We start from the raw sequence: 24,160 nt of genomic DNA on the forward strand, positions 1-24,160 counted from the left end.
CTGGGGTTCGGGGGTCCCTTCCCCTTACTTCCCTGCTCCTTTCCCTTGCTGCATTGCTAACATTGCCGCTGTCAGGGGGGAGGGGGCCTTCCTGAGAGGACTGTTATCTGGCCTGTGTTTTTTCTTTTTTGTATTGGGCTTTCCTGTGAGGTAAAAAGCCCTGTGATGAGCACAGATGTTTATGATTATACTTCAGCAGACGCTGACTGATTGGTGACACCTGTAATGGTTTTGCTTTTTATGCTGTATCTGTGACTTGTCCTTAAATAAAACAGCCCTATGAGGCTTTTCCTGTTTAAACACAGGTCCCTGCAAAAGTTACCTCACGGTTCTTTTCCTCACAGGCACTGTGCAGTCTCCTCCTGAGGGAGTCCCCTGGTTACCCCTGGTCAGCGCAGCAAGTGGGTGAGAGGCCCTGAATAGGGCTCTAGGAGCTTTTGTCTATTTGTATGGACAGGTGTGCATATTATAATACACACTATATGTAAATATTGGAGTCAGTATCTGGGTCCTTCCCCACATGCTGGTGGTGGCAGCAGGTGTTAGCACCTGGGATTCCCACAGAGTTTTTATTGTTAGTCCTGGACACAGTTTGTGCCAGGGTGGGGGTGGACTGCGGGCGGGCGGTAAAATAGTGCCCCCTTCCCCCGTTATCCCCTGGGGAATGCTCTGTTATGGAGCCATGGACTTAGGTACCTAGTTAAAAAAAAAAAAAAAAAAAAAAAAAGGCAGAATAAGGCATTTATGGGTGCGCTTTTTACTGCTGCAAGGGACTCTCCTAAGCTGCATAGTGCAGCTGGGTTTCCGCTGAGGGCTCGGTCTTTTTTGGATCACACAAATCAGACCGCTGTGTAGGTTTTTTCCTTCTGTGCCCTTCTTTGATAATTTCTGAGATGCGGAATGAGAAAAGCCACTGAGGGCTTTTGTAGTCCCTCACCGCCGGGCGGGAACCCCTACTTGTATGGATCTGACTGATAGAAGATCCGAAGTACTGACCCGTTCCATGTTTACCATGCTGGGGTCTGGCTTGCGGCCTATTGTGGCCACTACACTGGGGTCTCAGTGGTCGCTGGCGCTATTTTTTTGGGAGATTTTTCAATTACATTGAAAACTCCCATTGGCGCCCATTTTGTCGTAGCCACGCTATGGCGCAGCTTACATTGTGCTGGCCTTTTTCCTGTGGCCGCGTTTTGAACGCTCGGCGGCCATCTTGGAGTAGTCCTGACCCCTAGTGCTGTATACAACTCACAGAGTGAGCATTTTGCACCAGACAGTGGAGGAGCACCGACTCTCTCCTGAGGTTATTAGCCTAGCGGACCAGCTGGTCCAGGGCCTCATATAGGTCTGTGATGCTTCATTGAATGCTGCGCCCTTATTATCCAGGGCGTCTGTTTCAGAATGGTTTTATGCACACGGTGGTGTAGTGCTTAACTCCATTACTTGGCAGCAAAAGAGTCATTGGTTCAAATCTGCACACTGACGCCAATCTGCCTGGAGCTTGCATTGTCGCTCCCTGTGTCTGTGTGGGTTTCCTCCGGGTACTCCGGTTTCCTCCAAAGACATGTGTGCATACACCTACATAATATACATACACACTATGTGTGTGTATTATTTAGGGGCAACCCTCCCAGGCCGTCAAAGGCCCAGCTGGGGGACTAATCTGTCCCTGGGTGCATAAGCCGATCACGCCGGCACCCAAATCCTGCCAATGTATATAGCCTTCCCTCCCTGTCTCTAGGTGGGAGGGGCGGCTTGCAGGTTCACAATTCAGTGAAACCTCCCTGCTCTCCGACTAGTGGGTCTGCGAGGTGGTCTCTTCGGAGTACTAGATAGGGTTTCCTCCTATCCACAGAACAAAGTTCTGTCCTTGTGTCTTCCCCTCCCGGCACGTCGGTCTGCCTTGGGCAGTGTGGGATTTGCTAAGCTGCAAGGTAATTTTACCTTTCCTGCAGGACGAGAGTTTTGGGGTTTTCTATGGGCCTCAGGCCCTAAATACCTTTGTGAACGTCGGGTAGTTCCGCATGGAATCCATTTGTTCGGTGGTAGCTGCGCTTCATCCGGGGGATGTCCTGACGTCCTCGGACATCAGGGACGCATACATGCATGTCCCGTTTTGCACATGTCACAGTGTTTTTTTCTGTGCTTCGTGATGAGAGAAGGGTCTCTGTCAGCCTGTGGCCCTCCCTTTTGATCTGGCGTCAGCACCATGGGTTTTCAGCTAGGAGCTCGCACTTATTTGAATTTTGTTGGGACAGCGAGGCTTTGCCTCATTGGCTACTTTGACGACTTTCTTCTGAGAGCAGCTTCTGTCTCCGACCTAGTGGATGGGTTATTCCCATTCAGACCCTCCGAAGATTCGGGTGGATGTTAAACGTTTAGGCCAGAAAGTGTAGCTCAGTGGCAGCAAGCCTGCCCTACATGTGTGCGACCCAGGGTTCAAATTATGGGCATGCTAGGTTCCGACTCAGCGTTGGAGTATCTAGTGTTGATCCAGACTCCTCAGTGGCAAAGGTCCTTCTTCCCCTGGAGAAATTGCAGACTCTTCAGTCTGCGGAGAAGGTATTGGCATCACGCAATCGGTCTTCTCTCCGGGCGCCTGCTGGTTCAGGGTCTGTGGGTAGCCTCCTTCAAGGTGGTACTGTATGCCCAGTTCCACACCCTGGTTTTCCAGTGGAACTACTGTCCAGGTGGTAAAAATCTCTTGTCTCTGAAATCATTAGATTCCTGTGCGCCACCTAGTCAGAGTCTCTCTGAGTTGGTGACAGAGATTCCCGACTCTTCGGTCCGGGAAGTTGTTCCTTCCTTCCAGTGGTCGGTGTTTACGACGAATGCCAGCTCACGGGTTGTGAACCTGGAGGTTCACAAAACTGGGGGGTCCAGTCGGCCCTGAGTCGCTGGACTTGCGTGGACCTATGACCACACCTCCTTGAATGTGTCTGGTCTCGGTAGCTACCCAGGGTCAGGCCTGGCTAGTGCCTGGTGGAAGACCGCCTGGGAATACCAGGTGCTGTCTACTGTTCATTGTCCTACTATTTTAGGCGATCAGGCTATGCTTCTCCTTGTGGTCGACCAATCTGGTTTCAGCCGGACAACGCCACGGCCGTGGCTTCAGTCTACCATCAGGTATGCCGGCAGGCAGACTACTGGAGTCGCCAGATGCTGGACCAGGGCGACTGGTCTTTGTGCTTGGGGTGTTTCGGCTCCCTTGCAGGAGGTGAGCCTCACATGGCATGGATCTCCTGGCAGCTTGTCTCCGCCGCAAGGGTGTCAGTTAGTGGCCAGGTCTAGTGATCTTGTACAGACGCGTCAGTCGCGCTGGTGGCCCTGTGTTGTCTGTATCGGTGATTTTTTGCCATTCCTCCATGGTAGTTGCTTCCTCGGCCGCTCCACAGAGTGGATGCTGAGGAGATCCCGATGATTCTAATCGCTCCAGATTACTCTCGGCGTCCTTGGTACGCTGATATCGGGCGCCTGGTAGCGGAGGCACCCTGGCGATTGCCAGGGCAGGAGGTTCCTGTCTCAAGGTCCCATACTTCCTCCTGTTGTACAGTCACTGACTTGCTTAACATGGTTATTGGAAACCAGACTTTAGGTGACCAGGGTCTGTCTGACTCGGTCATCTCAACAGGGCACCGTAGTCTTCTTCCGGAGGATCTACCGTCGCACCTCTCTTGGTGCGAAGGGATGGAGTGACGTCCACGGGCGTACTTTCAATGTCCAGGGTCCTGCTGTTTTTAAAGCTTGGATTGGATCTAAAAATTGCTTAAAGCACCGTTTGGGGGCAGATTTCAGCCTTGGCTGTGTTCTTTTAGTGGCCTTTTTGCGGCCCGTTCCCTGGTGGGTCCCTTTTTTTTTTGTGTGCAAGGGGTTTGTCATATACTTTCCCCTCTTGGCCCATCTCTTCCCCCATGAGTTTTGACTCTGGTGCTCTCGGTTCTTCAGGAACCTTCCTTTTGGAAACATCAGAGAGATTTTCTCTTGACACTATCTCAGAAGGTGGCCCCTTTAGTGGCCTTTACCTCTGTTAGAGGGGTTTCTGAGTTGGCGGTCTTGTCTTGCAAGCCGCCATGCTTGATCCCCCATAAGGATTAGGTGATGGTGCGCCCGCGACCTTCCCTTCTTCCGAAGGAGGTTTCGGCCTTTCATACTTTAGGCGTGGTACGCGCTTTGCGGGTATACCAGCCTACTACGGCTCCATTTCGGAGCTTCTGACTCTCTTTTGTGTCGGTGTCTGGTCCACAAAAGGGCCTGGCGGTCTCGTCGACCACCATTTCTCGGTGGATCGGGCAGGCCGTCATACAGGCCTATGCTCCTAAGGGCGGGCCCCCCTTTCCGGTCACGGCACTTTCGACCAGGGCAATTGGTGCTTCCTGGGTTTTTTTTTTTTTTTTTTTTTTTTTTTTCCGACATCATGCGTCGGTCTCACAGGTGTGCGAGGCGGCGATTTGCTCGTCCGTTCACGCTTTTTCCAGAATTTACATGGTTGCTGTGAGTGCATCTTATGATGTTTTTTTCAGCCGCTAGTTTTTGCCGGCGGCTGTTTAAAGTTGCACCTCCTCCGTTGAGGAGCTCTGCTTGTTTTGGGGTGAAGTTAAAATTGTTTTTACTGATATATTTCCCACCCCTCGTTTTTTGACACTGCTTGGGGACGTCCCACTTGTCAAGATTTAAGGAGCTGTGTCCGTCCATGGACGATAAGAGAAAATAGGATTTTTTGTACTCACCGTAAAATCCTTTTCTCTGGAGTCCATGGACGGACACAGCTCCCACCCCTCCTTTTTAGGTTTGTACTGCTTGTTACGAACTGAGGCTGCAAGCTGCAGTGAGGAGGGTTATGTCTGGAGGGACCGCCCCCTGGGCGGGGCTGTTCAACTCTGTTAATGTAACATGTATTTAACTATTTAACATGTTTCTGCCTAGTCCTCTCCTGTAAACAGGGAACATAACCCACTTGTCAAGATTTAAGGAGCTGTGTCCGTCCATGGACTCCAGAGAAAAGGATTTTACGGTGAGTACAAAAAATCCTATTTTTTATATAATTCTTTTTCATTAATTATGTGGTGTTTTTTTTTTGCTTTCAACTTTAGGCACACAACACCCGAGAAGTTTTTTGTGGAAGCTTGTGATGATGGAGCAGAGGATGTCCTTGCTATTGACAGAGTGTCAACAGAAGTTGCTTTGGCAGGTAGTGACCAGTTTAGCAATAGGAAATAATAATAAATGTTTTCCATCGTGCACAGGCCCTAATAAATATGGTGATAATAGTTGTGCCGCTGCTTACTACATAAACCATATAAATAAGAGTGAAGCAATTTACCAGTATTCAATCAACAGTATTCCACAGCAGCGCAAACAAATTTTCAAAAATAGTGAATTTTTTTTTTCTTTAAATAAATGTGCACAAAATTAGTTGTTGGGGGAAAAATGTGTATATGAACAACAAACAGTGAATATTTTCACAAGAAAGTAAATCCGGAAAAAAGTAAGTCTGTATGAGTGTCACACGGCAGTGTGAATGTTTTTAACCACCGTAACTCCTTGAATCCACCACCAAAGTGATACTGTGAGCCCCTCTCCCTTGAGGCCCCTTTCACACTGGGGTGGCGTCGACGGTAAAGCGTCGATTTCGCAGCGCTATTCGCCAGCTAGCTGGCCGCTTTTACCCCCTGCTAGCGGCCGAGGAAAGGGTTAAAACCCACCACGAAGCGCCTCTGCAGAGGTGCTTTGTCGGCGAGATAGCCGCGGTGCCCATTGATTTCAATGGGCATAAGCGGTATACACACCGCTCCAAAGATGCAGCTAGCAGGACTTTTTTTTACCGTCCTGCTAGCGCACCGCTTCAGTGTGAAAGCCCTCGAGGCTGTTTCAGGTCGCTTTGCAGGTGATATTTTTAGCGTTCTAGCGCTTGCAAGGCGACCCAGTGTGAAAGGGGTCTAAAGGAGAAGTTCAGCCTAAACTTTTTAGGCTGGGCTTCTGCTCTGGGTCACAGGAGTGCAATTCGTTTTGCTCTCCTGTGACCCATTTTCAGCGGAGAAAGGTCTGAAGTCTGCTCTCCGCTGACGTCACTGCCATCACTTGAGGCATCGCGTCATCCCGACTTCCAAAGTCTGGATCTGCCAGCTGCCTTGATTCACAGCAGTCTCAGCGAGCCCCTGATCCTCCTCTCGGGGATCTGTGAAAACCGAGCCATCGTCGATGGTGACTCGGTTCTCGGTGCAGAGATGGCGGGGAGACAGCTGCAGCATCGGTCTGATGCTGCACCCACAAGTATGGCAAGTATGAATAGGAAAAAAAAAATACGTCCTCTAAGTATAACACTCACCAGACCACATTGCCACCCATTCTCATACTGAGAATGGGTGGCAATGTGGTCTGGTGAGTGTTATACTTAAAGTGGAGGTTCACCCGGAAATGTTAATTTTTAACCTTAGATTCATGCTCATTTTGACTAGGGGAATTGGGTAGTTTTTTTTTTAAATCGAAGCCGTACTTACCGTTTTAGAGATGCATCTTCTCCGCCGCTTCCGGGTATGGGCTGCGGGACTGGGCGTTCCTACTTGATTGACAGGCTTCCGACGGTCACATCTATCGCGTCACGATTTTCCGAAAGTAGCCGAACGTCGGTGCGCAGGCGCCGTATAGAGCCGCACCGACTTTCGGCTACTCGTGACGTGATAGATGCGACTGTCGGAAGACTGTCAATCAAGTAGGAACGCCCAGTCCCGAAGACCATACCCGGAAGCGGCGGAGAAGATGCATCTTTAAAACGTTAAGTACGGCTTCGATTTAAAAAAAAAACACCCGATTCCCCTAGACAAAATGAGCATCAATCTAAGGTTAAAAAAAAAATTTCGTGTGAACTCCCGCTTTAATAGAGGACGTATGTTGTGTTTTTTTTTTTTACTTTTTTTCCTATTCATACTTACCATATTTGTGGATGCAGCATCAGACCGATGCTGCAGCTGTCTCCCGCTATCTCTGCACCGAGAACCGAGTCACCATCGCCGATGGGTCGGTTTTCACAGATCCCCGAGAGGAGGATCAGGGGCTCGCTGAGACTGCTGTGAATCAAGGCAGCTGGCAGATCCAGACTTTGGAAGTTGGGATGACGCGATGCCTCAACTGATGGCAGCTCTATTTTAAGGCAATAGTGCTTAAAATAGATGTTATATCTCCTTTTAGAGGAACTTCAAATCGCCACTCCACCTTCCTTATAACTTTAGATCTCAGCAAGTATCACTCTGCTTTGTTTCCAAGACAACTGGAACCAGATCGCAGCGCAGCCGCGCTATTGCCTACTCATGAGAATGGGTCATTTTCAGCACACCAAAGATCTTTCGTCTTTATCCCTTGGCACACAAACCTATCTTTCCAGGATTCATTCGAGCAGTGACATTACCTAGAACTATCCTTTCTATATTCTCTCCTGTATAATATTAAAAATACAAAGAGCATTTTTTTTATTATTCAATTCAACTTCCATCTCCCTCTGAGCTCTTTCCTTCAGGGTTTCGCTAGCTCTCCCAGCTTTTCTTTGTAGAAGGGGACTTCTTGTCCCCTGTCTGCAGTACCAAAGGCTTCCTGCATGCAAACAACTTTACACTCTCACTATTCTGTACGCTTTTCCCCCCTCAGTGTTGTACAACCCCAATTCCAAAAAAGTTGGGGACACTGTGTAAAATCTACATTAAATGACTGGATATAAAAAGAGCATCTTAGAGAGTCCGTGTCTAAGAAGTAAAGATGGGCAGAGATTCACCAATATGAAAAGCTGCATCTAAATATCGTTGAATGATTTCAAAATAATGTTCAACATAAAATTGCAAAGACTTTAAATATATTATCATCGACAATACATAATAGCAAAAGTATCTGAGAATCTGGCGAAATCTGCGGACGAGTCTGAAATGCAATATTGGATGCGTGTAATCTTTAGGCCATCAGAAGATACACTGCATTAAAAACAGGCAAGATTCTGTGATGGATATTACTGCATGGAATCAGAAATACTTCCAAAAATTATTATACAGGGTTTATATAGTGCCAACAGTTTGTGCAGCGCTTTACAACGTTAGGGCTGACAGTACAGTTACAATACAATTCAATACAGGAGGAATCGGAGGGCCCTGCTCATCACTGTCTGTAAACACAGTTTCTGATGACATCACAATATACAAGTTCACCCTATAAAAAATTTCTAACACTACATCCAGCCCAGTCCTGCATATAAAATGACACTGACCTTTTTTTTTTCTTTGCCGTAGATAGCGTTTAGCCGTGGAATTCACCGCGGCTTCCGGGTAGGGAATCCCGCGGGAGTGGGCGTTCCTATTGTCATGCCAATTGATTGACATGCTAAACGACGGCGCACAGCGCGTCACGACTTCCCGAAAGAAGCTCGGGTCGGCTCGGCTCTATTCGGCTCCGGTGCGCAGGCGCCGAATAGAGCCGACCCGAGCTTTCTTCGGGAAGTCGTGACGCGCTGTGTGCGCCGTCGTTTAGCATGTCAATCAATTGGCATGACAATAGGAACGCCCACTCCCGCGGGATTCCCTACCTGGAAGCCGCGGTGAATTCCACGGCTAAACGCTATCTACGGCAAAGAAAAAAAAAGGTCAGTGTCATTTTATATGCAGGACTGGGCTGGATGTAGTGTTAGAAATTTTTTATAGGGTGAACCTCCACTTTAAATAGTCTGTTGCAAAGTGGAAAACTGTTCTGTGGTCAGACAAATCGAAATTTGACGTTCTTTTTGGCAGCCATGGATGCTGCATCCTCCAGACTAATGAGAGGGGCCTTCTGGCATTAGCACTCAATTCAAAAGTCTGCATCTCTGGTGGTATGGGAGTTCATTAGTACACCTGTGATGGGTAGCTTGCACATCTGGAATGGCATCATCAATGCTTAAAGATATAGCCAGGTTTTAGAGCAGCACATGCTCCTATCCAGATGATGCCTTCAGGGAAGGCCTTGCATATTTCAGCAGGGCAATGCTAAACCGCATACTGCATCTGTCAGCTGTCATAAACTCCACACTCTTCTCCTATACATTCTGTCCTCTATCATATCTTCTGCGCTCCTCTCTGTCACATATCTTTTGTGCTCTGCTCTACCGCACGCACACTGTCTACTATTATATCCGTTGTATTCTTCTATGGCACATACTGCCTGCTATCATACCCTCCACACATCCCTTCTGCACATACTGGTTGCTTAGACCAGTGGTTCTCGACCCTGTCCTTAAGTACCCCAAACAGGCCATGTTTGCTGGTTTTCCTCTATCTTACAAGGGTGCTTTAAATCAGTCAATGGCTTGGTATTTTGGACCGCTATTTTATCTAAGTAAAAAAGTCAAAAACATGGCCTGTTGGGAGTACTTGAGGATAGTGTTGAGAACCACTGGCTTAGACACTTATTTAGCATTTTTTTAATACCTCCAACCTTGCTCAATTTGGAACAGGCACGCTTGTGCTTAAAGTGGAGTTCCACCCATAAATATAACATTACATCAGTAGTTTTAAAAAAAAATGTCATTAGTCCTTTTTTTTAGATGCCTTCAAAGTGTTGTTGCTAGGCAGAATAGTTAATCTTCCCACTTCCTGCACTTAGGTGCTTAATGCTTCCTAACCTACACCGCACAGACTCCTGGGAATGTAGTGCGTGTAACTTTCCAGGAGTCTGTGCACTCCCCAGTCTCAAGGAATCAGGTGACTTGGACAGCACAGGTTCTGAAACCTGATCTGACACTGCTTTTGCAGCACTGAGCATGTGCGAGATCTGCAAGGCTGAAATCCAGGAAGTCATACAGTCTGGCTTCATGATGCCCACACTTAAGATGGCCCCAGTCAATTTCTATTTTATAAAGTGTCTAAATGCTGTAACAACCTAACAAAACTGACCTTAGTTTACAGACTAACTTTACTAGAATACATTAAGCTTGTGTATTACAGGGGTATTTATATTTAAAAAGTGAAATTGTGGCCGGAACTCCACTTTAAGATAACCTGTGAAGAAATGTGGAAAACAAAATGTGATGGTTATGTGAGTTAATATCTCTGTATTTTAAGTTATTTTAAACCATACCAACAGGGCTTAAAGGGGTTGTAAAGGATTTTTTCCCCCTAAATGGCTTCCTTTACCCTAGTGCAGTCCTCCTTCACTTACCTCATCCTTTCATTTTGCTTTTAAATGTCCTTATTTCTTCTGAGAAATGCTCACTTCCTGTTCTTCTGTCTGTAACTCCACACAGTAATGCAAGGCTTTCTCCCTGGTGTGGAGAAGCCTCTTGAGGGGGCGAGCAGGCAAGTCAGGATACTCTCTACTACAGGTAGAGAAAGGAGCTGTGTGTTAGTGGGTGTCCTGACACTCCTGCTCACCCCCTCCCCCTTCAAGAGGCTTTCTCCACACCAGGGAGAAAGCCTCGCATTATGGTGTGTAGTTACAAACAGGAGAACAGGAAGGGAGGAATTATCAGAAGAAATAAGGACATTTAAAAGCAATATCGAAGGATGAGGTAAGTGAAGGAGAACTTTACTAAGGTAAAGGAAGGCATTTAGGGATTTTTTTTTTTTTTTTTCCTTTACAACCCCTTTAATTTTGTGGTGTCAGAACTATTTAGTGTTTTGGTTGAATGCTGTTTGATGGCAACATAATGATTGCGTGGCCTGTAAAAACTGTACTTGTTTTGCAGCAAAGAAGGACATACCTCCATCAGCAATTACAAGGCCTATATGTGGTATTTTAGGTACAATTCGACTAGTTGCTGGTAAGTTGCTGATTTATTTATAACCGTATTGCATTTTTTTTGGGGATAAAACAGACTGGTTAGTAGTTTATGCAGTTTCCACAAAAACCAAGCAGCCCTCAAAATATACATTTGAAAATAGTAACTATATGTCGGTCAACTATATAGGAATAGGAAACCATGCTAAATATCCAAGAATTATTTTATATAAAATGTTTTTTTATTATGTGCAAATTGTGTCTGTATATAAAGGTAGTATTCAAATTTACCAGCAAGAGTATGAATTGACAGATCTAATGCCGCGTACACACGATCATTTTTCGGCATGAAAAAAAAAACAATGCTTTTCGGCATGTAGAAAAAAGTTTTTCCAACTTCATCATTAAAACGACGTTGCCCACACACCATCGGTTTTTAAAAATGCTCTAGCAAAGCGTGGTGACGTACGACGCCACTATAAAGGGGAAGTTCCATGCGGATGACGCCACCCTTGGGGCTGCTTTAGCTGATTCCGTGTTAGTAAAAGACGTTTCGCACTTTTCTGTCTGTTACAGCGTGATGAATGTGCTTACTCCATTACGAACGGTAGTTTTACCAGAACGAGCGCTCCCGTCTCATAACTTGCTTCTGAGCATGCGTGGGTTTTCAATGTAGTTTTAGCCCACACACGATAATTTTTTACAACCCGAAAAACGACATTGTTTAAAACGTCGTTAAAAAATGCAGCATGCTCGAAAAAAACATGTGGTCGTTTTTCAGAAGCCGAAAAATGATGTGAAGCCCACACACACACACGATCATTTTAAATTACATTTTTTTTAAAACAACGTTTTTTTCATGCCGAAAAATGATCGTGTGTACGCGGCATAAGTCTCGGCAAGCCAATATATTCAGTCACAACAGCTTGTGTTTTCTTTAAAAATAATTTCGTATGTTTTTCATGAAACTAGCAATTCCTTTTTGTTTTCTTTGTACCTTTTTGAACCAATCCTAAGCTGAAAGTAACCTTATATCCCTTTCTCGCACTTATACTAATACACATTCCGCAGAACTATTAGAAACTATTATACAATTCTAGTAATCTAAATTACAGAGCATACAACCCTTCCATCATGGAGATTTCAACACCGCTTTAGTTTACCCTCAGTTACCTACTACAAATGTCCATATGTATCTTATGAAACCTCTATAAATCTTCAAGGGCTATACCAATCTCAAATGTTTTTTTGTTTTGTTATTTGTTGTGCACAAAATGTGTGTGTGTGTGTGTGTGTGTGTGTGTGTGTGTGTGTGTGTGTGTGTGTGTGTGTGTCTGTGTATATATATATATATATATATATATATATATATATATATATATATATATATATATATATATATTATATAATTAGTGCTGTCAAACGATTAAAATTTTTAATCGCATTAATGTCATAGTTAACTCACGATTAATCTATCTAATTTATGACGAATTTCCCCACAAATATCGCACAATTCTGCAAGTGATTATAATTTATGATCGCTGTTTTCTAGCTGATCTAAAACCATTTTTGACATAAAGGGACACTTTTGGACAATCTACAGTTTTTCAGGCAGAAAGAATAGTTTTTATTTTATAAAAGTACATGTAGGACACTGGGCAGACCACTAGGGACAAGGGGTGTGTGTATTTTTTACATACAGTACTGTAATCTATAAGATTACAGTATACTGTGTGTATTGTGTTTGTTTACTTTTTTAATTTGGCGCCGTTCTCCGCTCCCGTGCGTCGTAACGTCGCAGGGAACGGAGATCGGCGGCACACAGACACTGTGAATCGAGCGAGGAGGACCCGCCGAGCGAGGAGGACCCGCTCGATCACACAGCGGGGTGGCATCGCCGATCACACAGCGGGGTGGCATCGCTGGATCCAGGGACAAGGTGAGTAACTTGCCTGTGAATCCAGCGAGAAGGTAAGCCGCGCCGCTGCACACTCTGCACGTCCACCCCGAGCGCTCCCGCGTTAATCGTGCGATAAAAATATTGACGGCGTTAACATGGGTTTGCGTTAACGCCGTTAATATCGCGTTTAACGCACAGCCCTAATATATATATATATATATATATATATATATATATATATAAAAACTGTCCTGGTTTCTGCACCTGGCAGCAGTTGCAGGATTTCCATTCTCACCTGAGCACTTTTGTAAAACGCTCAAGTCGGGCATTTCTATTGAAGTCTATGGGGCCAAAAATGCTTGTAATCAGCCAAAAAGAAGCTCTTGTACTTTGAGTTTCAGGCGTTTTCCTTATGGGCGACAGAACCCTCAGATGTGAACAGGGGCCATTGAAATAAATGGGATTTGGCTTGTTGAGCTTTTTTAGAGCTACAAGCAGAACATTTCTCTTTGCAGGCTTATGCCGCATACACACCATCACTTTATGTAATGAAAAAAAACGACATTTTCTGTGAAGTAAAAAATGACCTTTTTGAAACTTCAATGTTCTAGCAAAACGAGGTTACGTTCCACCACGTTTTTCCATTGAAGCTCGCTTCATAACTAGCTTCTGAGCATGCGCGGGTGTAAAAACGTCTTTTTAAACGATGTTTTTTGCTACACACGGTCAATTTCTGTGAAGTAAAAAACGACACATAAAATGCTTCAATTTTTTTTGGTCGTTTTTTACAAGACATAAAACGACGTTTTCCCCCACACACGGTCAATTAAAGTGACGTTTTTAAAAACGTTGTTTTTTTTCATCACATAAAGTGATGGTGTGTACGGGGCATTAGAGTACTTGACAGAGGAGACTGTCTTCCTGATCTCCTCCACCCTTGCTCACCTTGAGATCATATAAAAGATAATACCAGCTTGTGAAGCCAGTGGTGTACTTATCTTTCCACACTACACCACTTTATATATATATATATATATAATCTCCTATATGTGGAAATTAAAGATTAAGTCCTCGATTAATCATACATTCTTTTGATCGATCAAAATTCTTTTGATCGGTACTAGTGGTGCAACGTATCGTAAATGATCCGTGATCCGAGCAGGTCACCATATGCGGATCGGCACACCACTTGATCCGCAGAGCTCTGCTGCTGCCTCTGCCATAGGAAAGCCTGCAGCTTTGGCCTAGCTCCGGGAGCGGTGGCCATCTTGTTCCACCCGGCGGTGGCCTAGGTGAGCCTAGAGCTTTAACTGCTCGTGTTTGGCTGTCTTCTCTGGTAAGACTAAGCAAGCACTAATCTTCCTATACAGTAGGGGAGATGTCTGTGGATATTACACTGGGGGAGATGTCTGTGGAATGGATATTACAGTGGGGACTATATATGGCGGTGATCCGAAAAATGTATGTGCATTATAATTAATCAAAATTAGTCGATTGAACAAGAGAATAACTAGGGGCGAGTTGTTGGACTTTTCAGGCACTGTAGGCTAGTCAGAATGTAGTCACATAGAGAAATTTTCTCTAAAAGGTTTTTTGATTTATTTAGACACAAAAAATACAGTTCATATTAAAATGAAAAAGGAATTGACATTCCAACAAAGCTATCTAGTAAACCAACTCGACAATGCAAGGTACCTCCAAAAGTATAACAGGAATTAATAAATTAGTAATCATACGTGAAAATACAGAGTTTCAACAGTAGGGTCAAAAACGTTCTTATCAGAAAAAATCTGTTTGAAGGTTTGATTGTCCTGTATAATGATGGAGGTGCAGACAAATAAATGTCTGAGAAGATGGAACTTGCAGTGTTTACTAACTCGACCGGTTTTGCGGTTTTAATAGGTTACAGCCCTAATATATATATTTTATTTGTTTCCTGAATTAATAATTAAAAGGGCAGCCTCTTTTCTTTTATTCAAGTATATTACCTTTATCTGTGGGCAATGCAATGAATTAAAGTGGTTCTAAAGTCAAATAGCTTTTTACCTTTTTAAAGTGGTTGTTAAGCCATGCAACAACCTTGCTACAATCCCCTCGGCTATGTTTAATAATGTCCCTAGTGCATTTGTTTATAAAAAAAAACAAAAAACTGACGCTGTGTTTTTGATTTCTGAGCACTGATCGGTGCTCACATGACTGGTCGCCTCTCAAGAGCTGACAGTAAAGTGGGCAGGGCTGAGAAGCCCTTGTTGACGTCAGTTAGGAGGAGAAGATGAGGAAAGAGACGGCCGGTCGGTCATGTGAGCGCCGATTGGTGCTGTGAAATCGGGTACACAGCAGCAGTTTAAAAAAAAAAAAAAAAAAAAAAAATGCACTAGGAACATTTAAGAATAGCAGAGGGGATTGTTGAAAGGTTGTTGTATTATGAAAGCAGTAGGAAGGGAGGATCGTGGAGTGGACAGAGCTGGCAGGCAGGGAGGGAAGGGGGGAGGAAGACAGAGGAAAGCTGCAAATAGCAGCTGATGACGGAGGCACGTAAACTGTACACACGGTGTCAGTCTCAGCAGCCATGATAAACTGTGGTCAGTTTACAGGGGGGAGGGCATAGCCAGGCAGAATCAACCAGGTATTTCACTGTATAAGTGTTTTTACTCTGGCTGCTGTGCACCTTATGCCCAGTCCACCATTTTAGAATTTCCACTTTTTTTTTTTTTAGGGTAACAAACACTTTGGTAAATTCTATGCATTTGGGTAAAAAAAACTTTTCAGTGGCTCTTTACAACCTCCCCATACCAAAACACTTACCCGAGTCACAAGCTTCGGTTTAGAGCAGTGGGAGCCATTGGCTCTTTTTTTTGTCAGTCAAATCCAGGGAGCCAATAGACACACACAGTTGAGAAGATCGCATGTCTGAGTTTTTTCAGTAAGATCTTACTTAAGTATGTCTCGTGCTGAATGTCAGGTATTTATTGGGATATGTTTCCAAAATATATTAAAATGTATACAATTTTCTTCATCAGGGATGTATCTAATTGTAATTACCAGAAAGAAGAAAGTAGGGGATCTGTTTAATCATTCCATTTGGAAAGCCACAGACTTTGATGTTATTTCCTATAAAAAGACAATTTTGCATTTAACTGATACTCAGGTAAGTTTTTGCAAGCTACAGATAACATGTATGGTTACTTGAGCAAAAGTAATGTGTATGGGAGGCAACGTTTTCAGCACTCCAACTCACACTTCTGCTGCTCCTCACAGCCCCATCTATGTTGTATCATTTTAACATGAGGAAATGTCCACTTCATGGAGTGATATGCTGCACCACCACTGACTCTGCCCTGTATCTGTTGTCCATTGAGGGACACAGCTTTGATTATATTAAACAACCTAGAGTTTTATACCGCCTCAAACAGGAGAAATAGACACTAGGCATACAGAAAACCTGAAGGCCAACCCCTTGAGGCTATAACCCCTCCCACCTCACATCAGCTCAGTTATGCTTAGTGTACGTAAAACACTAAGAAATTAAGTATATTGGTGTTCTTCTTGCTGGTCTTGTCTTCCTGCAGTTGACAGAAACAAACCCATCTGTGTTTCAGTTAGAACAGGACTCCACTATTCAGGTCAGGCCATTTTATCTGGGGATTCCTTGCAGTCATTGGTACCAAAGCTATGACCTTTCACCCTCTGTACTTGCTTATAACTTTGTGTAGGTTCTGTGCAAGCTAAATATTTTTTCTATGTAAGAAACCCTTTTTATTCAAATATATCTCATGGGCGTCCGCTTATAGGGTTAAGGGGGGGCGAGTGACCCCCCCTGGAATCGGCAAGGGTCTGCCATGCTCGCATCTGTAGCTGTGCTGACTCTGTGTTTGTATGAGTCGGCTCCACAGCTGTTGCAAGATCAGTGTCACTGAGTTACAGAGCTCTTTACTGCCACCTCTGGCTGCTTCCTGTATGTGCACCCTTGTGTTTGCTTTGCTGCCTGTAATGTATTTTCAAAGGGACATGTGGAAACAGGACTTGGGAGAAGGAAGACCACTGTGACCTTACAAGTGGGGGCTGTGAGTACAAGTGAAGGGAGGAGGCTGTTTGTGTACAGGGGGGGCTGACATATGTACAGAAGAGGGGGGCAGCTGAGTGCATACAGGTATGATCAGTGAAGGGGGGTGCCAGATATAGGAAAGATCATATCATCTGTCCTGTATACACCCATCTTCCTTCCTGTATTCCTCCATCACTGACTGCATATATACATCATCTGTCCTGTATATAGAGCGGTATATACCCACCTTCCTTCCTCTATATACCAATACCATCCACCCCTTCTATATACACATACTGTACACCCTCTGTACTGTACACCCCCCCCGGAAAAAGTTCTGCGGACGCCCATCTGGGGACCTCCGGGCACCTTACAGGTGTACTGCCTGATGGTGGCCCTGGACAGCACCAATCTCCACCACCCACCCTAACACATCTTAAGCCTGCCCTATGTGTTGTGGTGGGCTGGCTTTTGATTTGCTGCTGCTGTACACTGTGCTGCTTTTAGCAGAAGAGATTTAGTGGCATTTAGCACTGTTTTCTTCTAAAGGGAAGCTGATCTTCACCTAGACCAGGCATATGCAATTAGCGGACCTCCAGCTGTTGTAAAACTACAAGTCCCATCATGCCTCTGCATGTCCTGCTTGTGGCTGTCAGAATCTTGCAATGCCTCATGTGACTTGTAGTTCTGCAACAGCTGGAGGTCCGCTAATTGCATATCCCTGACCTAGACCATACAGCAGGGGCGCTGTTATCTTCACACAGACTAGTTATCAGAAAAGGCATTATTGAGCAGCAGGCACAGCCCTTGTGCATTTGCGCTCTGCATGCAGTGAAAGGGTTCTCTTGCAGAACATGGTGTTCCTCCTGGTACTACTCGGCTGGCAAGTGCGTATTCCTGGGGGATTATGGCAACACTCTTTTCTTAACGATATAGCAGCCTTGCGGTTTTTGGCAGCATATCTGCACTCTACAGAGTTGAAACAGCCTGTACTGGATTAAAATAAGTAAAAAAAAAAAGTGTTGGGCTGCCCCTTTTAAATATAACATTTACAAATGATGTGCAAACATAATATAGTAAATTTAACTAGTCCCCAAAAAACTTGAATTCCACTGTAAATTTAAGTTATATTGCACACACCAGTAAAGTTTACCAGCCACCATTGGCCTCTGGTGCTACAAGGGCTATGAAGAAATCCATCTGTAAAATTTACTGCATCGCAGGCTTCCAATCTTACAGGGCAGAATGACCGTGTCTCTGCAAAGACCACATTTCCCTCCCTGCACTGATGATGTGTTCAGGGCTGCTGTCACAGAGTAGGACATTAGGCAGTCCCCTGCTCTTTCTTACACTAAAGTTGCATGCATTTCTGATTGCTGTGCTAGAGGAAGGAGTGGCGACGGTATGATGGAAAGGTTAGTATAAGGGGGAGAGAAAAATATGCTAAAACCCGACCTGACTTGACTTGCTTTCCTTGTAAACCTTGATGAATAATTTCTCCACAGTGTCTGCAGATACAGAGGTCAGTGATGGGCCTGTTTACAAGTTTTAGTGCTCGTTAAAGGGGTTGTAAAGGTTAGTTTTTTTATTTTCTAAATAGTGCATTGTTGGTTCACTTACCTTTTCCTTCCATTTCCCTTCTAAGGCCTCATTTCCACTGGCGTTTTTACAGCCACGTTTCTGAGCGTTTTTTACAGCTTAAAAACGCCTGTCCATGTTATTCTATGGCTTCATTCCCACATAGGCGTTTTTGAGCTGTAAAAAAAAACGCGGGACCAGGGCGTTCTGAAGCTCCAGAGTAGAGCTGTAAAAACGCCAGACGTTAAACGCGCATAAACGCTCAAAAACGCGACCGCGGCATTTTTAAAGCTGCAGCTCACAAAAAAAAAATATTTATTTTGAAAAAAAATAAAAATAAAATGGACAGGCGTTTTTAAGCTGTAAAAAAGCCTAACAGTGGCTGTAAAAACGCCAGTGGAAATGAAGCCTAAATGTTTTTTTTCTTTGTTTTCTTCGTCTGAATTTCTCACTTCCTGTTCCTCAGTAAGGTGTTCAGTAAGCTGTTCTAAATGACTTTCCATTGCTCGGATGATGGTGGAAAGCTTACTGAGGAGAAACAGGAAGTGAGAAATTCAAACAAAGAAAAAAAACATTTTAGAAGGGAAATTGAAAGGAAAGGGTAAGTGAACCAACAATGCACTAGCTTAAAGGAACCAATTTAGAAAATAAAAGACAAACCTTTACAACCCCTTTAAATATACATATTTGAATGTCCATAGCCTGGCCAAAGTTTGATTTTAAAGTAGTGCTAAAGTCTAAATGGATTTTTTACCTTATTGCATTCTCTGCATTAAAGTAAAAAATGCCCCACTACCACCATATCGCCATTCCAGCGCAGTCTCCAGTTCCAGCAGTTGTGAGGAGGGATCAGGGCGTGGCTTACTGGCATCGTATTTGTTAGTATGCACCCACGGGTGCTTGCTGCAGAAGGTATCCTGGAGGGGGGGAAAAGCTGACAGGGCTGTCAGGTTAACTACCAGAACAGGAGAAAGGTGACCATCCCATGCAATATAGTTGCACAAAGCTTATTTTTTTAATGGAACCTTTTGGTATCACTTTAATGCTAATCTAATATATAATACACGTCTGGAAATGAGATATCAATTTTCTGCTATGAGGCGGTTGTTTTTTTTTTTATTTCAGAACTTCACGGTTGATTTCAATGGGTTAGAGAGCTATCCTTTGGTAGGTTTTGGATAGAGTTCTGCTTTAACTGTCAAAGTATATGTAAATTTATTTTTATTTTTTTTCCATGGTAATTTTTTTCTTTGTATGCTTTAAAGCTTCGCATACAGTAAACCTACACATAAGGTTTTAAGCCAAAATATACATTCAGTCAAGAGTATAAAATTTGAAACAACAGAGTTAGTCGGGAGAAGTTAGATTCTTTGTGACATTTTATTACTGTCTGAGTCTCCAGAGCAAGAAGTGAGGGAAAATCCTTCAGTGGAGACTCTTGTCACTGTTGCAACTCTCTAAAATGTGAATTCTGATCACTTAGAGATTTTCTCTTATTTCCTATTCTACCTACAGAACAGGAAGTGACGGAAAATCTCCCAGACACTGACAGTAAAAAATAACCAAGTAGGGGGGTGTAACCTTCTCTTCCTCTCTGTGTCTCTCTTTCTTTCTAATGCTTGTTACCTTAACAGTTGCAGGATAACAAATCCTTCCTTTCCATGATCAGCCATGTTCTCAGTGTTGATGGATTTTACTTCTCCACGTCCTATGATCTCACTCACACTCTACAGCGGCTATCAAATACAAGTCCGGAGTTCCAGGAAATGAGTCTACTAGAAAGGGTATGAATAATGATGGATCACTACGTTTCTGTTTCTAGTATATTGTACTGCATCAACACTTAATGTATGTCTGTTTTGAGAAAAATATTAAGGTTGCTATTGCTTGTCTGTAGTGCTGGCCCCATAGTTTGAGTATCTTGGCTGGAACTAGGCTACAGAGCAGAAAATGCAGAAGAAGGTCAGGAGTCATAATCTGTTTACTTGTTCCTGGTCTGTAAATTGATATCCTGAAGTAGATCAGCATAAAAAACAGGCAATCGGTGCTTGGTTTTTAATGATGTAATCTCTAAATGATAAAACACTCTGAATAACCCTAGTAAATAAGGACCATGTGAACTAGGGTTTCCAGTTTTTTTGGGTCACATGAAGGTGTCTCTGAGCAGTATTTTTATTTATTTTTTTAAATCGTAGCAAGCAAGTTTAGTATTTTTTTCCCCTGAGATGATAATGTGAATTGCTAATGCTGACCTCTGCCCTACTGATGCTTGTAAGTGTTATTTCGAAGGTATAAACTAGGGATCGACGATTATCGGTGCCCGATATTCACTTTTTTCGAAGTATCGGTCAAAAAACTGACCGATATTGGTTCTAGGGGGTTTTACCGGGGCTGCATGCATCATCCTGGTACCGCTGTTTAGAGCAGACGATCAGCTTTATTGTAATAACAACTGATGCTGCTCAGCCACAGCTCGGCTGTTATTACAAGCAGCGGGACGTCCCCCCCCACCGCCTTTCCGACGCTCGCCCGGGCTCTTCCGTCCCACCAGAGGCCCGAGCAAAAACCGGCATGTCCGACAGCTGGCCGAAGACCCTAACAAATCCGACGCTTTGTTTTGGTCTCGGATCTAGTAACCAGGAAGCGATGTCATGAGCTCACTTCCCGGATTACTGGTATCTTGAAGGCGCAAGTTTTCAAAAAAAAAAAAAAAGTTTTCAAACAACGTTTTGAATACTTTAAAGTGCAGTGGAGGGGTTTGGGGTTTTATAGACCCTCGATCTCTCCATAAAGAGTACCTGTCAATGCCTATTACTGTCACAAGGGATGTTAACATTCCTTGTGACAGCAATAACGGTGATGGAAAAACTAAAAAAAATGAATGACAGGGTTAATTCTTTTTTTTTTTTTTTTTTATGTATAAAATATCAGCTATGGCCAGGAGTGGTGGCTGAAATATCAGTATTGTATCAACACCGGAAAAACTATATAGGTCAATCCCTAGTATAAACTATAAAAAACCCAAAAGCCCACAAGCCTTGGATGTAAAATCTCCAAATATAAACTTCCAGCTATCATGAACCCCTACAGCTTTATTGCCCTACGCTGTACATGAAGAATGCTAATGAGGGTAGGCATGCCAAAGTTCTCACTTTAATATAAGGATTAAAAAAACTAGAAACTGGTCACCATGTAGTGAGTTTAAATCCAAAGGATTTTCTTGGTGGGAAGGACACGTACACACGATGAGATGGGACGAATGATCGTCTTTAATTTTTTTTTATATTTTTTGCACACTAGTCTCATAGAAAATGAAGAGGTTACTAAACTTAAGAAAATTTTCAGGACAGAATACAACTTCGGAAGTGATGAAACATATTGTATTCTTTCGTTTGAGCATGCGTGGTCTACTGATTTTTTTTATTTTCGGGTGAATATTTTACAGATTAAATGAAAATTGTATGATCTGGTATTGTACCAGAAAAACGTCTGTGATTGTCCCTTCGGATAATTTTTGGTGAACTGTCATGATCGGCTCTCGAAAGCTGTGTACTAACGATCATATTATCGTACAATTGATTTGAAAGCGGTACTTTTCATCCGTGTTTTTTTTTTTTTTGTGTGTGTTCTACGCTTTAGAGGGCCCCTCCTTACATTACAAATCTGGAAGTTGACCTATACATGTCTGTTTTCTTGGATTTGGAACGTTTGTTCAGGCGCCTTATTGTGCCTGTGTTTAAATGCTGCAACTCTGTACTAGGGTCAGCCATACAGCTGCTAAAATACATTAGATTGCAGGCTGGCACTGAAGACGCATTTAAAGTATAACTAAAGGCAAAACTTTTTTTTTTTTTTTTTTTATTAGAGCAGGGCTTGACAAATTTTAAAGTTAGGATCCAGCGCTGTCACACTTTGACCATTGCGCAGTCATGCAACACTGTTCCTGAATTGAATTTCTATAATTTTTTTTGAGATGCAGCTTTCTTTTAGTGGAATTTAGTCACTTATGTAATAAATTTGCTGTGCCCCTGTTGGGAAGATTCACCTTCTTTATTTTCCTGTTCACCATTATCATTGAAAGGGAAATTAACTACTTAACCGCTTGCCTCCCGGCGCACGCAAATATACGTCTGCAGAATGGCACGGGCAGGCAGAAGGACGTGTGTGTATATGTGTGTGTGTGTGTGTGTGTGTATAATATATATATATATATATATATATATATGTGTGTCCCCCCTTTAAGAAGCGGTTGTTGCAGGCATACCCGCAATCGTCTCACGGAGGGATAGAACGGGGAGATGTTGGTGTAAACACAACATCTCCGCTGGCAAGCGATGGAGTAGGACGTGGGTGGAAGGAGCTCCTCTGGCTGATGATCCTGTGTGTTATCCTGGCTGAATATTTCTGCTGCTAAACTCCCTGGAAATCCGTCTGGAATTGCTGGGATAAGTGGGAGGCATGTCCCCACCGAAGAAATCATCTGCTGCGGCAGACAAACTGGCTAAATACCGCCATGATAGGGGAGAGGAGCAGGCCAAAGATGGCGCCCACGAGGCCTCGGGAGAAGATCGCCATGCGGCGGAGACGGCTAAAGTGCTGGAGGCTATAGCGGTGCTGCAGGGAACGCTGACGACCAAGATTGATGAAGTGAAAATTGATATTTCACTCATGAGACAAGATCTGTCTGCGGTCCGGGAGCGGGTTAAGGAGACGGAGGAACGCATAGGAGCTGCGGAGGATGTGCTGTATCCCATGCAACGGGCGGCGGAGGGGGTGCAGCGCCAACTTCAACAACTACACGCGCACCAAGACGAAATGGAGAACAGACTCCGCCGCTGCAACCTGCGCTTTATAGGGATACCGGAGCGATCAGAGGGCAGAGACCCGGCATAATACCTGGAACAGCTACTGATTAGAATATATGGAAGAGAGGCGTTCTCCGCCATGTTTGCGGTGGAGAGGGCGCACAGGATCCCAGCGAAGCCCCCTCCTGAAGGGGCACCTCCCCACACATTTATTGCTAAGTTCCTGAACTTTCGTGACGGGGATAAAATCATGCGATTGTCCCGGGAGAAGGGGAATATGCGGGTGGAGAATGAACAGGTAGCAGTGTTCCCGGATTTCTCCACAGAAGTGCAGAAGAAGAGGTCTCAATTTCAAGATGTGAAACGCCGCCTGCGTGTGTTGCATTTAAAATATGCCATGTTATTCCCAGCCAGACTGCGAGTGGAAGAAGATGGACGTGTACTGTTTTTTGACACCCCAGCAGCAGCAGCTGAATGGTTGGATCGGAAGGGGAGACAGGAGGGAGGCCTGCTTTGGAAAATCTGTGAGTAACGCACGGGGGGGGGGGGGGGTTGGGGACAGGCTGCACGGAGTGAGGAGGAATGCGCCCCCCCTCCCCTATCCTGCATAAAGCTATGCAAATGGGACTTGCTGCTGAACAATAAGTGACCCCTAGACTGTGACATTGATATTTGATTTAATCCTCATCCCTCATCCGGGGGGGGGGGGGGTTAATTTTGTTTGTGGGTTTTGGACATGGGGCCCAGGGAATATTGTGGGACTGCATCAGAGATGGCCTGTGATCTGGCGTTGAACCCCTCCGGGGGGAGGGGGGGGATGGAAGTCCCTTCTCAGATTAGCTTTTATGCCGCAGTGGACAAGAACAGGATCCTGCAACAGTTTAATAAAGCGGTGGGGACGGCAAAGAGCGTTGGATCTGGTAAACCAGAGGAGCAAAAGAACTATAAAATCTTGGATATGTTATGTTTTCCCCGTATCGAATCCACGTATTGCTCAGTGAACAATCGTCCCGTTAGACGAGTGTATGATGGTTTAGCCATGGTACACACAGAACCTAAGATCCGTGCCTCCAGTCAGGTTTTCCTGCTGGAAGATGTGTTTTTTTTTTT

General features: G+C 44.3%; 1 protein-coding gene across 2 annotated transcripts in view; it reads left to right on the forward strand.

Moving 5' to 3' along the window:
- SACM1L (SAC1 like phosphatidylinositide phosphatase) overlaps positions 1-24,160 on the forward strand; it is a 168,029-nt gene that overhangs the window by 23,794 nt on the left and 120,075 nt on the right. The window contains exons 2-6 of one of the 2 annotated variants that reach the window (XM_040353372.1): positions 5,088-5,185; positions 10,691-10,765; positions 15,643-15,770; positions 19,371-19,412; positions 19,880-20,029. In XM_040353372.1, coding sequence (XP_040209306.1) covers positions 5,088-5,185; positions 10,691-10,765; positions 15,643-15,770; positions 19,371-19,412; positions 19,880-20,029 — 493 coding nt within the window. The remainder of the gene's footprint in view (positions 1-5,087; positions 5,186-10,690; positions 10,766-15,642; positions 15,771-19,370; positions 19,413-19,879; positions 20,030-24,160) is intronic. The other variant, XM_040353373.1, reaches the window with a different exon arrangement.

Source organism: Rana temporaria, chromosome 5 (genome assembly GCF_905171775.1).
Source record: "Rana temporaria chromosome 5, aRanTem1.1, whole genome shotgun sequence".
NCBI classification, from domain to species: domain Eukaryota; kingdom Metazoa; phylum Chordata; class Amphibia; order Anura; family Ranidae; genus Rana; species Rana temporaria.